Genomic DNA, 15,966 nt, shown 5'->3' on the forward strand with positions numbered 1-15,966 from the left:
GATTTTTTTTGGTTTTGACATTGGTCACATGATTCTTCTGACACCACGTGACCCAGTTTGATGGCCGCTCCCACCGTCATTCAGTGAGCAGCTGATCTTACAAAGCACGAGTCACAGTAAAACATAAGGAATACAATCTTTTGTTCAAGAAGCAAGCGTTCAATCACAGAGAAAGAGGTGAGATGAGGCGTCGTTTTGGTGTATAAGGATGTTTCTGCGTTTATTTACTAAGCAGGGTGATTAATGAACAGCTGGTGTTGCAGTGAATGAGCTGTCATTTCTGCCGTAGAGCCCAACAACACCCTGTCTAACTGTAAATAAACACTGTAAAACCGTATAGAATAACAGCATTGATGTTGTATTAGTATTCGGATTGAATGTTAAGACTGACAATTCCTTCAAATGTGTATAACATATTCAATTGCACAATATGCATGCATTAATAAGCTAATGTTCTGCTGATATATGATTCATGTGCATGTAGTTTATTTTATAAGCACCCAGACAAGATTGCATTGAACAAAGATGTGGTAAAATATATAAGGTCTAATATATTATATTCTTGGTACTTATAAAATACATATTATTTACAGATTTCTATAATTATCTTTTATTACATTATTTTTAATACTGAATACTCATAACACATCTCATTTATATTGTTGTTTTTCATACATTATTTCTCGGTGCTTATAAAACCCTAACGTTTTAAACACTTATATTTTAAATTAAAGTACAGTGAATGATACACTATTATCCATATATTATTAATCACTGTAATGCCAGAGCACCCAGCCATTAAAACCAGATCGTTTTACTATGGCTGACAAAGTGATGCTGTCTTTTCATAATTTACCATGTTTAGAAATAGCTGCTGTTGGACGTTCAACAGTGCTAAAGTTCACAGTGTCTAGAGTTCAAATGCCATTGAGAAATTTGCCACCCTTCTTTAGTTTCGTAATGAGAGAATATAAACTCTCGACAGTACGAATGTGTCTTTAAACGAGTGAGCTTTCCATCCAGCATTTTTGGGCGTCATATGCATGATTGAATATGTCCATTTATATTTTATTTTTTGCACTCTTTCAGACTCTATTTATTGATTTAGGAGTGTGTTTTGTTTTGTATGCAATGAGGGAGTGAAATTTCAGAAATTACAGTATTTAAAAAGTGCTAAATAAAATAGTTTGTTCAGTTCAGTGCTGTTATAATTGTCAAAAACAGAAATAAAACAATAAATAAATATTGTTTCTATATATCGGTTATCGGGCACACAAACATGCAAATAATTGGTATCGGTTATAATAAATCAATATCGGTTGATCTCTATTGTGCCCAAAAAATTAGTCTAGGTAGGTGCCATCACATTGAACATCTCTCATCACATTCAGTAAAATAATTTATTTCATGATTTTTACTTATGATATTGAGTAATGACTTTAGAAGAAATACCATAGTTCAGTGAAAGTATCAGATGTTAATACCATAATACTTTGACATATGGGTAACACTTTACAATAAGGTTCGCTAGTTAACATTAGTTAACTACATTAGTTAACATGAACTAATAATGAATTGCACGTATACAGCATTTATTAATCTTTGTTAATGTTAATTTCAACATTTACTAATACTTTATTAAAATCTTGTGCACATTAGTTAATGCACTGTGAACTAACATTAACAAACAATGAACAGCTGTATTTCTATTAACTAACGTTAACAAAGATGAACAAATACAGTGTAATGTATTGCTCATGGTTAGTTCATGTTAGTTAATAGGCTACATTAACTAATGAACCTTATTGTAAAGTGTTACCGACATATATTATACTAAATGATTACCATATTCCATACTTCAAAATGACTTAAAAAATACTGACATTACTATGATATGTATGTAAAAAATCATGATAGTGCATGTTTAAAAATATATTCATATTAATCGGGTACCATGTCCAAAAAAAAGTACCTTTTTTATTTTGTTTTTTATGTGGAGAGAAATGCTAAAAGTGAGACAAATATTTTATTAAATCTTGTTTATAGTTTATTATGTAGGGTTTTTCTGTGGATAAATGTGCTAAGAGTGAGAGCAAACATTATATTATTAAATAAATAAAAATAAAAAAAGTTCTATGGTTTGTGTCTAATTATATTTTGATGTTTTTGTTTTTTTACCCAGGTCTAATTTGGCGTGTGCAGGAGCCCGAGAAGTGGACGATGTTTGTGTGTGCACCAGGAAGCTTCTGACAGACCACCATATTTAAAGTCCCTCATTCTTGTAAACCTTTGTCACGCGCTCCTCGATCATGGAGATGGATCCAGTGTTGGTTGAATCCGCTGTGGTGTTTGCTATGGTGATCTCCGTTCACATGACCGTGTGGAATCAGCTGTCCTGGTGTTGCATCGCTCTGGCGGTCCAGGCTTTCTATGTTCAGCACAAATGGGATCGCCTGCTTCGGACCGGCGCCGCCGTGTTCCAGTTTCGCCCGTCGGCCAACAGTGGCGTCCTACCGGCCAGCATGGTGATGCCTCTGATGGGTCTCGTTTTGAGGGGACGCTGCGTCATCGTGGGAAACGTTTACATGGAGCGCTTCGCCATGGTCATTACAGTGATAGGCATGATGTTGGCTCTGTTCCTGTCTCTCATCGCGCTGGGAATCACGCGCCCGGTGCCCACAAACACCTGCGTTATAGCCGGCATCGCCAGCAGCGCCATTCTGTACACCGTGAAGCAAACGCTGACAGTGTCCGAGGTGATCGAAGTCTTGGAGGTGTTGCTGATTTTCGTGTACGTGAGCTTGATCCTGTTGTACCTGCTCCCACGCTGCTTCACTCCCGGCGAGGCCCTCCTCATCCTCGGCGGGATTAGTTTCATTATCAACCAGCTCATTAAGCGCTCTCTGGTCTCGTCCGGGAACGCGAACTCCGACCCGCTTCCGTATTTCCTCCCGGTTGCCGTGTTAGGGTTGGTGCTGCTGGGAATCTTCTTCGCGGTGCTCTTCGTATTCATGGAATCGGAAACCTGGTCAGCGTCGCTTTTCTTCCACACCATGACTGTCGTTTTGGGCTTGGGCTTGTTGGTTCCTTGGCTCTCCCTGCTCACGCAGCATCACCCCATCACCTGGCTGATGCAGTTCCTCACCGAGAGCAGCACCCGCCTTTGGCTCATTGGATTCTGGGCTTCACTTTTGCTTCTAGCTATTGCCGTTGTGATGCATCAAAACAGCCATCGCTCGGGCGGCAGCAAGAAGCACCAGGCGTCCACGACCGTGCGGAAGTATTTCCACCTCCTCACCGTGTTAACCTTCGCCCCCGGACTCGCACTAGACCGTCCTCTGCTTCATTTGTCCGCGGTCGCGTGCCTTTCAGCGCTTTTGTTCCTGGAATTCGTCCGTTATTTCCGCATCCGACCTTTCGGGCCTCTGCTGAGATGCCTTCTCACTTTATTCCTGGACGAGAGAGACTCAGGACCGCTCATTCTCACTCACATCTACCTTCTCGTCGGCGTCGCCCTTCCCATCTGGCTCTCACCCGGGACCTGCACCCCTAAAGGAGGCCTCGGGGGCGCCGGCGGCCTGGTGCCCTACGCCGGCGTGCTGGCGGTGGGAGTCGGCGACACCGTGGCGTCCATCTTCGGCAGCTCGGTCGGCGAGATCCGCTGGCCTGGCACTAAGAAGACCTTCGAGGGCACGGCGACCTCGGTGTTCGCTCAGATCATCGCAGTGGTGGTTTTCCTCATCGCCGACAGCAGTATAAACCTGAACGCCAGCTACTCGTGGGTGGTGGGCTCGATCACCATGGTGGCCATGTTGGAGGCGTACACGTCACAGATAGACAACCTGTTGCTTCCTCTGTACCTCTACATCCTTCTGCTGCTATGAGAGCAAACACACTCACATTGTGCCAACGCACAGGATAGTTTTGTCATCATTTACTCGCCCTCGTGTTGTTCCAAACCTGTATGTGTTTCTTTCTTCTTCTGAACACAAAGATACTTGAAGGAATGTTGGTAACCGGACAGTTGTTGGACCCCATTGACTTCCATAGTATTTTTTATTTCCTACTATGGAAGTCAATGGTTCCCGTCAACTAACTAGTTACCGATATTCTTCAAAATATCTACTTTGTGTTCAGAAGAAGAAAGAAACTCATTCAGGTTTGGAACAACACGAGGGTGAGTAAATGGGTGAACTATCCCTTTAACAGCATTTAATGCATATGGTACGCTACAGCCCTAGTATTGTCTGACATGGAATTATTCCAGTTTTGAAAGCAAAAATAAAAGATCATTAGAGTGTTTATGACCCTAGTACAGTGAGAAAAAAACACTGAAATGTGTTCAAGTATAAACCATTACCTATAGCATTATAATAAAACTAAATAGAAAACTTGAAACTAAAACAAAGTGGCACAAAAATAAAATGTGAATTGAAGGTAAAATGTGAATTTTTGTACCACTAGTTGCACCAAATGGAATTGCACTTTTTTATATATCTTCCATTTAAATTTTTCATTTTGTTTTTTTTTTATTAATATTTTATATTTATTTTATAAATATTTTGTTTCAGTCTTAGTTTTGTTATTGTAGTACATGAAGATTTGGCAACTCTCTGACATAAAATATGTTTTTTATACTTTACATTATTTTATTTCAAGTAACAAAACTAGTTAACTATATTAAACATGGTTTGAAAACTAATTTTGGTGCTGCTAGTTGTGCAGAAATAACAGTAATAATTGTGTGTTTTAATTTTTTAAGGTTTACATGCGATAATTTTGTTGTTTTGAAGGTTTCATTTTTGCGTGCTCATGGGAAGCTCTGATGTCTTGAGTCGCTGTTAATATTTCATTCTCTCAAATCCTGCGTGTGCCACTCAAGTATAAATGACAGGGATTGAGTTGCACATTATTAAAGAAAGAAAAGGAAAATGTAACGCCCTTTAACAACGTCTGCACTCGCTGATAAACAACACTGAACGAAGGGCACAATTTCTACATTTTGGTTATTTTATTTTGGTGAATCTCATGAAAACTATATTTTTCTAATTTTTATAAAGCTGCTTTCCAACACAAGCAAATTAAACGCAATTTAATTGAAAATCAAAAAGTAAAAATATATTTAGTATGAAATATGCCTATTTTTAGAACCATATGATCTTCGTGACATTACTTGACAATTACGAACATTAAATTCTCATTAATATTATCTGTTTGTATAATTTTTCTTTAACAAATACTGCCATGTTGTAAACATACAAGACAATTTCAATAATATTTAATAAAATATATAATAAATACTTTTTAGTAATTAGAATTAGTTTTTATTTACATGATGCAGTTGTGGAAATTTACTTATGCCATTATTTTATGTCAAATATATATATATATATAATAGGACTGTCAAATCGATTAATCGTATCTAACACAAAAGCTTGTTTATATAATATATGTTTGTATATACATACATATATATATATATTTACAGTGTATATATATACAGTATATATACACCAACATATGTAAAATATATACAAACACATATATTAACACAAACATTTATATTTGATGCGATTAATCGATTTGACAGTGATAATATATATATACACACACAAATATATACATATTTATATATATATATGGTTCTTAAAATAGGCTTTATTTGATGTGAGCCAAATATAATTTTCTTTGTTTGGATATAGATTTTTTTTTTTTATGTGTGAAATGGCACATTTTTTACTTTTCATCAGATTCACTCGTTTATCAAAATGTAATTTATCCTTTATTACAGAGCATATATGCATCACTTGAGCCATTGAAGAACACCCTTGTTTTTCTATTATTGTATAACCCTGGACGAAAATACTCTAATATTATTTTGATGCTATGAATAGGAAACCTGCCTTTATGTCCAATGCAATACGAAGGACTGGTAGCACAGCTTTATCGCCTTAAAAAGTGTTTTGTATTGTAAATGGTTCAGTGCTATCAGTGGTCGGTCTGCATGTAGGAGGCAGTAGATATTAATATACAGATCACTGTCCTGTAAAAGCATGTATGCGATTCAGCTGTTGTGTCTTTACTCTGATAAAGATTGCATAATTCAAGCATTTTGTAAATTATATATGTTTAAACCTTAATTTATTCATGATATTTGACTGAGGCCTTTTACGTTGTGATTGGCGTTTTGTGTCGAGCGCGTTACGTTGACAGTTGTCATGGGAACTGCGGTTGAAGCATCAGTCACCTGATCAGTTTGCAGTGCATTCTGGGACATTTCAAACGGACACTCGGCATCTGTGGACATTTGCATGACATTCAAGTGTAAACTTGTTTTTAAACTACCTGGAAATTGTAATAAAATGTGTTACTTTATGGTCATACTACTTTTTGACATTGGGAGTTGACAAAGATTGTTATTTTGTACATGATCATTTTAATGGTTTGTGTATATTTACAGAAGAAAATTGTTTGGTTCAATTCATTACTTTGCTTCAAAAGACTGGTTATATATGTTTTACAACAAAAGTGACCCAGCATGAAACAGTAACTTTTTTTAAACTATACTTTTGTTGTTTTAAATCGTTAACATCTTTTTTTTTTAATCACCAATGATGACTATAAATATGATTTTTTTTTCCAGATTTTTCTGTCATGAGAACTGCAGTTTGGACATGTGTTCTTGGGCTGAAAATCCAGATGATTCATGATATGATCAAACATTCATACCTTTTCTATATTGTATTGATTTTGTTGGCTACACAGAAGGAAATAAACTTTATTTCTAATAAAGTTAAATGTTTCTCATTTACTAAAATAACAAAATGTGAATTCAGATCACAAATGATAGACTCTTCGGTTAACAAAAACTAGCCTTTTATTAACACTGTCGTGGCTGTAGGTAAAATATACAGAATGATTCAAAATTATTCATATTTTATGGTAAGAAAGACATTTTTTGGTCCATTTACAAAATATCAGGATTAGTTCACTTTTTTAAAAAAAAATTTTGCTGATAATTTACTCACCCCGATGTCATCCAAGATACCCATGTCTTTCTTTCTTCAGTCAAAAAGAAATTAACATTTTTGAGGAAAACATTCCAGGATTTTTCTACACAGAATGGACTTCAATGGCAGCCATCTATCCCAATGTTCAAAGAAGGTTCACATGTCCGTCTCAATGCAGCTTCAAAGTCTCGACACGATCCCAGTCGAGAAATAAGGGTCTTATCTAGTGAAACGATCAGCCATTTTCTCATTTTTTTTTAACATTTATATACTTTTTAACCACAATTGTTTGTCTTGTACTGGTCTGCGACGCGCCACGCATTACGTCATCACGTTAGAAAGGTCACGGAAAAAAATAATACAAATAAATTAAAACAAACTATTTTGAAGTTGGAGGAGGAAATGAGATGGAGTTTTTCGCTCTTCCTACTTTTTGAACCGGAGTACACAGACAAATAACTTATATAGATAACGTGAACGTGACCTTTCCAACGTGATGACGTAATGTGTCGCAGACCAGCACAAGATGAACATTTGTGGTTAAAAAGTATATACATTTTTTTTTATGGCCAATCGTTTCGCTAGATAAGACTCTTATTTCTCGACTGGGATCGTGTCGAGACTTTGAAGCTGCATTGAGACGGACATTTGAACCTTCTTTGAACATTGGGATAGATGGTTGCCATTGAAGTCCATTCTGTGTAAAAAAAGTTTTCTTCAAAAACCTAAATTTCTTTTCGACTGAAGAAAGAAAGACATGGATATCTTGGATGACATAGGGGTGAGTAAATTATCAGCAAATGTGTATTTTGAAAGTGAACCTTTAAAGGGATATTATTGTTGTTATCCTGTCGTTAAAAAAGCTCCTGATATCGTCATCACGTGTCATCAGGCCTGTAGTGTGTGTTGCTCAGGTGTAGAGGGACGGGAAGGGCAGCTCTTCTGTCGGCTGCAGCCTGAGGGAGAACAACACAAAAGCCCTGAGAACTAGAACTCGCCTCTCTACAGCCTGCGTTACCCAGCATGCACTGCGCTTACCAGTTCTCGGGACTCCAAACGGTGTTTTGAGAGTCCATGATGTGGAAAGTGTAAACGTGGCGTGAGGCGTCAGATGTGTTCGCAGCGCTGCGGTGGACCACTTCCCCGTGAATAAGAACTGCTCCACCTGCGGTACCAAAATATTTTTAATATACTACTTTAAAGGTAGGGTAGGTAAGAATTGTCTAAAGAACTTTTTTTCAAATTGGCTTAAACTGTCTTTATATACCAATACATAATTAAAATGTAAGTACTTTGAAAAAGAGAGTATAAAAATTGAGTGACTATAGTGTATTTAATCTTCAAAAAACACAGCTCATTAATTCCTACCGGGACGAAACAAGTGATTGGCTTGCGCGACTGTCACTCTCCGTCGCCATGACTACCGCCGCTATTACTGGCTCTGCCCACGTGCGCGCAGTCGCGCACCCGTTTTTAGGTGGGAGTGAATGGAATTAATGAGCTGTGTTTATTGAAGATTAAATACACTAGAGTCACTCAGTTTTTTATACTCTCTATTTCAGAGTACTTGCATTTTAATTATGTATTGGTATATAAAGACAGTTTAAACAAATTTAAATAAAAGTTTTTTTAAACAATTCTGACCTACCCTACCTTTAATACACTATTGTTCAAAAAGTTGGATTTTTAATGTAATGCCTCTATTCAGCAGGGACACATTCAATTGATCAGAAGTCACAGTAAAGACATTTATAAGTCGAATTTTCTATTCATCAAAGAGTCCTGAATAAAATGTATCACGGTTTCCACAAAAAATATGAAGCAGCACAACTGTTTTCAACATTGATTATAATCAGAAATGTTTCTTGAGCAGCAAATCATCAAATTAGAATGATTTTTGAAGGATCATGTGACTCTGAAGACTGGAGTAATGATGCTGGAAATTCAGCTTTGATCACAGGAATAAAATACATTATAACATACATTTAAATAGAAAACACTTATTATGTTGACTTGACAAACCAACATACTGAACTTATTGTTGTATTTCTGAGACTAAATGTAAACCGTATCTTCTCCAAGGGCTTTCAAGCAACAACTCGGGTCAGACTAACTGATCCGACTTACGATTTTCATTACACGGACGATCAAAACTACGAAAAGTCCCAAGAAGATTTTTGTAAAATAAGACTTATATAGTTTTTAAGCTATCACTAGCAAAGCTTAATGACTGTCCTAGGACAACATGTTAAAACATGCTAGCAACATGCTAATTCATTCTAACAATGTGTTCAATCATGCTAGCAATGTGCTAAAACATTCTAACAGCATGCTAATTAATGCTAGCAATGTGTTAAAACATGCAAAACATGTTAACATTATTAACATGATTAATAATTAATAGTGGTTAATCATGTTATTAACATGATTAACATTAACATGTTAATCATGCTAGAAACATGCTACCAATGTGTTAAAACATGCTAGCAATGTGCCAATTCAAACTAGCAATGTGTTAAATCATGTCAGCAACATGCTACCAACATGCTAATTTCTAATAGCTTTGTGTTAAATCCATGTTAACATGTTAAATCATGTTAGCAATGTTCAAAAATGTGTTAGCAGCATGTTAAAACATGCTAGCACCATGTTAAAACATTCTTGCAATATGCTAATTAATTAGCGAATAGCAAACGTGCTAAAACATGCTAGCAACGTGTTAAATCATGCAAACAACATGCTAAAACACATGCTAGCAATGTGTTAAAGCATGCTAGTAAAATGCTAATTCATGCTAACAATGTATTTAAATCTGTAACAAGCATGTTAGCAAAATGTAAAACAACGATAGACACATGATAAAACATGCTAGGAAGCATATACAAATTTCAAACTTTCAGACAAGGCTTTGTCAAGTTTGACAAAGTTTTAAAGTGTAAAATTTCACAATATTATTGTTTTTACTGCATTTTTGATCAAATAAAGGAAGCCTTGGTGAGCAGAAGAGACTTATAATGTTTGTTTTTTTAACACAACTCTTGAACAGTAGTGTATATATTGTATATGTTTACTGTATGGTGTTGTAATTTATTTCCAATGGAATTAACAGTTTCAATAACTCACCTTTTTTAACAGGAGTGGGAACGAAGAGATTGTCGTCATAATTCTTCTCTCGGCCAATGAAATCAGTCAGAGGAAACGTGCCTTTAGGTGTCCGCACCATTCGCCTGCTTATCCCATCTTTCACGCACAGGAAACTCATTTTAAATACACACAATCGTGCAAAACAAAGCTTCACTTCAATAGCATGCATGCGCAAATGACATAAAATGCCACGAATCTGCTTAATGCGTTTGAAATTACCACTGTGCGATCCCGGTATGAACCACAGACAGCCGTTCTCGAGCGTAGCGTCTTCCAGAGCGATCCACATGCCAATCACCCTTCCCAGAGGCTGCGTGTAAAGGAAGGTGGCGTCCTGGTGAGGTGTCACTGAAGTCAAGGGTCAGAGGTCAAAAAAGTGTTTTTGTATTGCTTTTTCATTGGTTAAATATGTAGGCGGGTCTTACCTTCTCCACCAATCCCTGGTTGCTGTTGACAGAACAGACACAGAAGAGGCGAATAATGAAAATATTACCCTTACAATGAATGTAAGCATATTTTATAAGCCAGCATATATTAACTCTACCTTAAAGATGTACATACTCTGCAGAATAACTGGATTTATCAAGCCGAGTTTCTTACTCAGGTTCTGCAGATAAGAAGCAAACACACACACACACACACACACACACACACACACACACACACACACACACACACACACACACACACACTATTATGACTGAAGTGTCTGAAAATTGGCATAAGGAAAAGAGTGCAGTATATTTGGCATGATCATGTTTTTTTTTTGGTTAAACAGTTTTATTTATATACTTTTATAGTATTTATTAATACTTTAAAAGAGGTTTTGGGCCCTAAAGTGTCTCATAAATCTTCCAATTAAAACAAATGTGCTTTTATATGAAGACCACAATTTACATTAGTTTATATGGGAGTTTGGTCATTACTTGAACTTTTGGTGAGTGGGTGACTGCTTTAAACAGCGGCTCATAAGCGTGGAGAGCTGTAGGAAGGATAAAACACAAATACATAAATGCCAAATTATTTAATTTCATCGTTTAAATATGAATGTCTTAAATATGGCGTGTCATTTTCTTAAATACCCACCATGTCCGATTTTATTCAAGGAATGTTCTCTTGGCACAATGAACTCTCCTGAAAACACAACAGTTTCATTATGGGATGAATTTTCTGGGAGATTTTATTTACATCTAAGCACAACAAACCTTTATCATCAAACACGCCTTTCTCAAAGAAGAAACGGATCTTGTCTCCACTTGTGATGAAATAGTCTGCATTTCCCTGGACAAACACAAAATATGACTGATTTGACCGCTTCTAAATGTACATGGATTTACATGGGACTTTTTTTTTCCAGCATATGACAGCATTTTTAACTAATACATACAGGCAACTACATTTACCTGCAGTCAGTAGTCTTACCTGCATCTTTACCCAGGAATATTTGGTTGCATGTGGAAAGTAATGCGTAGAAGAACGTTGATAATGACACTACTGTAAATGCGTAATGATGATGAGGCAATGATGATGAGATGACGACGGTGTTTACCTGTGTTTTCAGCTGCTCGTCGTGGTCAGTGGAGAACTGTATCCTGCAGTGTTCAGGGACGTCCATCCGGTCAATAATCTCACTCATCCGTTCCCGTAAAGCATCACATTCCTCTGGGGACAGAAGCCCGTCCAGCACCAGATAGCCCTCATCCTGGTACTACAGAGTGAAAACAGCACAGAAACATTATTCTGTCTACATATCATCACCTTCCTAAAATAATTGCCTAAGTCATTTGAAATATGATATATTATAAACGATATGCAAATTATATATACCCAATTAGGACAAAAACATAATTTGCTCTTCCTGATATTACAAAAAAAGTAGCAAAAAGTTATTTTTTGTACATGTATTATGGTAATGTATTAGTACCATGTAAATACAATGGAATACAAGTACATTCATTTTGTATAATGGTATTATATTTCAAATTACTGTGGTATTACCATTCTTGTACTAGCTAATAACAATTCAAAGTGGACTTAGGGAGCAAATACAGTTGATTTTTCTTCTGTTTTCATTTTTTATTCTTACTTTTAAATGTGTTTAGGTAACGTTATATCTGTCAATGCCAATATGCAGATCCACCAACTTGAAAATGTTGTATTGGGTGGAAATGAATACAGACGACGATTAAAAGAAACAACGTCTCCATCGAGTCCCTTCAAATCTCAGGATGATTTTGAAATCATCTGGACACTAATAAGTGAAACCGTTTAAATATGTTAATTACAAGTATTCACGCAAAATAGAAATCCGTCTCATCGATCTTTACAACTACGACTGTGATTGGTCTATATTTAACAGCAATGAGAAAAGTAACAGATGTCACGTGACACATACGTCTACGCTCAGGGCAATAATAATAAATAAACTGTAACTGTATTAATAATACGCAGCCGTTAACACTGAAAACAACACACTGAGAGTATGTATGTAATGTAAGAGAAAATATGTAAATTAGCACTTAAGGCCCCGCACATTTCGCGCTCCTCTTTCCATAACCCATGAGTCTAACTCATGGACAGTATATAAACGGTCTAACTGCCAGTCCTGTTGTTTATAGCGAATTACGTAACCACCACTTTAATTATTCCACACGTGCTTTCTCTAGATTTTTATTTCTTTTGTGCATTTTTTATTTTTTTTGCACGAATGCACGAGGCGCTGATCTATAAAAACATTTAATATATAAAGATGTCATCTAATAGCTAGAAAAGTCGTAAAAGTGCGTTGATGCAACAAGGACAATAGGAAAACATGTGGCGTATTGTTGTTATAACAATTTAGAGGCAATTTCTTACCTTTTGCACGTCTTGTTGTGTCAAAACATCCATGCTGAAGACTGGGACAGACAGTCTGAGAAGAGGGCAAAAACGGCTGTCTCATGATCCAAATCTCTCTCTCTCTCTCTCTAAGCAATCACGTGGTTGCATCATGTCAAATACGATTAAACTGTAACCATTGTGATGCAATAATTGGATTTTGAACAGTAACTCTTTCACTGCACTGCAAGAAAGTCAAATGTGCATGAATAACTTGAGTTACTGAGGGTTCAAGTGAACCTAAAAGGTAAACATATGCCTCCAAATTCCAGGTAAAGGGTGAACACAGCAGGTCATATTCTGTCCTGTGTGTGGAGGATGGAAATCAATTTGTTTGGCAGATCATTATGTGCACGATTACATGAATTGGACACAGTGTTGAAGAAGACTTCACAAACGAGTCTTTTCTTTATCAAAAGAACCCTTTATCATTTATGTGCATTAGCCAGTTAAATAATTATGTTAACTAGGCCTACTGGTCGTTTTTCTAGGATTCACCCCTGAAGTGAATGATATGACAGATTTAGTTATTTTCAGTGCATTATAAGATATTAATGTATATTATGTATATATTAATGAACTAATACTATGCAAACTGCATTTCTGAAATACATTAACCTACCAGTATTTTCTTTCCACACTAAGGCATTGTTTTCAGCTGGTATTTAAAGGAATAGTAAAAAAAAAAAAAGTAATTTACTTTCACCTAAACGACTTTCTTAATTCTGTGGCTGTATCTGGGAAAATAATTGCAATTACTTAGTAACATACGTGTTTGCCAACCAAATTTCTCACATTTTATAAAAAACTTTAAATATGCATAAACCTAAACAAAAAGCACTAAACATGTTATGTTTTAATTAAAAGCACTTTAAACGTATGTAACTTTTTCTCTGGCAGCTAATGTTGTTAATAATATACATCTTGTTATTGTTGCATTTAATAAATTAATAAATAAAATATAGCTGCAAGCAGCGATTACGGGCCCAAGCCGGTGGCACCGCCACCCCGGTGCCTTTAGTGTAACTAAAGGCACCAGGGTGGCGGTGCCACCGGCTTGGGCCCTCCATCGCTGCTTGCAGCTATATTTATTTATATATATATATATATATATATATATATATATATATATATATATATATATATATATATATATATATATATAAAGCCGCCACCACGTTGCCTTTCGGGTTCCTGTGCACGACGGGCAATAACGTAACCCCGCTTTGACTGTCGAGAGGGCAATATAGCCCTATGTATCACTCGATTTTATTTAACCAAATGTTTTTTTAACAAAATATGTTATTTATCTGATTCATCCAACCCTATACTGCACTCTTTTACTAATACTATATTATATTTCATCGTTTTCATGTCTTGCCCTCAAACATATCTGTTTAATCTGCTTATTTTTAAGTTACACATAATACATTGATTGAAAAAGAAACTCAAACTTTTTGTTTATGGTAATATTATTTGATACAGAAAGAAATAAGTGAGACTGTGGGAGTGAGGGGAGGGTAATGACGGCCAAAGGGAGACAAAGACAGATAACTTTTGAAACTAAAAAAATGACATCCTAACTTTGATAATGTTTAAATATACATAAAAATGCAGCATATCATTAATTGAAATTAGTGTACTTTAAAACACTTGTTTAAAATAAAAAACACATTTATACATAGTATAAAACACTAGATGGCACAATTGTTCATAGTCTTTCTGTTCCCCTCCCCACACACACACAGACACACACACACACACACACACACACACACACACACACACACACACACACACACACACACACACACACACACACACACACACACACACACACACACACACACAGAGAGAATGGCTGGGGGAACTCTGTCAGAGAGAGACAAAACCACATTCAAACCAAAATATCTGACTTCCTGTTGGTCGGAGCTAATGACTGTAAATCAGAAAGTTGTCCGGCTCGATGTGCACAATATACATACCAAGTTTTGTGACTGTAGGTAAAACTAACCCCCCCACTGTTGTCAAAAGTAACACACTTCCTGCTGCCAGTTGGTGGCGCTATAACTTTGACTCACATTAGTTACATCCATGTGATCGCTCTCTTACAACAAACACGCTACTGAAGTTTCATCAAGATCAATTATTGTATGAAGATGTTATAACACATCGTGTTTCTTTTTTCTCGCCATAATTTCGTTTTCTCGCCACAGCCAAACTGTTCGAGATATCAAAAATCCGTCAGCAATTTAGTATCCTCAATGTCTTGACGTCATGCTGACCGAGTTTGGTTGCGATTGGATGAATTTTCTAGAAAGAGTGTTTCAAATTCCAGGGGCATGCATTTTCATACCACCCACAATAGCCGACTTCCTGTTGGACTGGCGTAAAACTTAGAGCACGAAAGTTGTTCGGCCCGATGAGATCTAAATGTGTACCGAGTTTCATATTATTACATGCAAGCGTGTTTGATATACGGACAAGTGTTTGAATCCCATTCCAGGGGGCGCTGTCGAGCCCCCCTGCCACGCCCGGGTACCAGCTTCAGCCCGGCCGCGGGTTCTAACCTGTGTGCAATATTTCAAGAGTTTTCGAGCACGTTAAGGGCCCCAAAAGTGCCCGAGATTTTGCACACAGCAGAGAAAGGGTTAAACTAAACTAGCCCCCCTCCCCACCCCACACAGACAGACACACACACACAGAATAGCAGAGACAGAGAGAGACACAATTCACATTCAAACCACAATATCTGACTTTCTGTTGGTCGGAGCTAATGACTGTAAATTAGAAAGTTGTTCGGCTTGATAATATCAATATACACGCTGAGTTTTGTAACTGTAGGTAAAACTATAACTAAGTTATAACACACTTTATGCATCCTTTTTTAATCATAAATTCGTGTCCTCGCCACGGCCAAACCGTTCGAGATATC

The 15,966-nt window shown here is 36.6% G+C and overlaps 2 protein-coding genes across 2 annotated transcripts; one reads left to right on the forward strand and one right to left on the reverse strand.

Annotated features, from left to right (window-relative positions):
- The first annotated feature begins 42 nt into the window (after positions 1 to 42).
- On the forward strand, positions 43 to 4,914 carry dolk (dolichol kinase). The gene is made up of 2 exons (XM_079586158.1): positions 43 to 177; positions 2,183 to 4,914. The coding sequence occupies exon 2, from the start codon at positions 2,310 to 2,312 to the stop codon at positions 3,882 to 3,884; it is 1,575 nt and encodes a 524-aa protein (XP_079442284.1). The 5' UTR covers positions 43 to 177; positions 2,183 to 2,309; the 3' UTR covers positions 3,885 to 4,914.
- A 2,821-nt stretch (positions 4,915 to 7,735) lies between these two features.
- Positions 7,736 to 13,160, reverse strand: phyhd1 (phytanoyl-CoA dioxygenase domain containing 1). The gene is made up of 11 exons (XM_079587199.1): positions 13,011 to 13,160; positions 11,704 to 11,862; positions 11,360 to 11,435; positions 11,241 to 11,288; positions 11,081 to 11,136; positions 10,699 to 10,761; positions 10,580 to 10,601; positions 10,374 to 10,502; positions 10,134 to 10,250; positions 8,049 to 8,175; positions 7,736 to 7,966 (listed from the first exon to the last, which is right to left on the reverse strand). The coding sequence occupies exons 1-11, from the start codon at positions 13,041 to 13,043 to the stop codon at positions 7,921 to 7,923; spliced, it is 876 nt and encodes a 291-aa protein (XP_079443325.1). The 5' UTR covers positions 13,044 to 13,160; the 3' UTR covers positions 7,736 to 7,920.
- Between the last annotated feature and the right edge of the window lie 2,806 nt (positions 13,161 to 15,966).

The sequence above is a fragment of the Phoxinus phoxinus genome, assembly GCF_949152265.1.
Source record: "Phoxinus phoxinus genome assembly, chromosome: 17".
NCBI classification, from domain to species: Eukaryota; Metazoa; Chordata; class Actinopteri; order Cypriniformes; family Leuciscidae; genus Phoxinus; species Phoxinus phoxinus.

Bases quoted from the DNA above. Each gene is read 5' to 3' on its own strand.
- phyhd1 (XM_079587199.1), bottom strand. From the start codon at position 13,043: ATGGATGTTTTGACACAACAAGACGTGCAAAAG. The intron at 11,863-13,010 runs GTAAGAAATTGC...TTCACTCTGTAG, and splicing joins CACAACAAGACGTGCAAAAG to TACCAGGATGAGGGCTATCT. The intron at 7,967-8,048 runs GTAAGCGCAGTG...GTTCTCCCTCAG, and splicing joins GTTTGGAGTCCCGAGAACTG to GCTGCAGCCGACAGAAGAGC.
- dolk (XM_079586158.1), top strand. From the start codon at position 2,310: ATGGAGATGGATCCAGTGTTGGTTGAATCCGCTGTGGTGTTTGCTATG.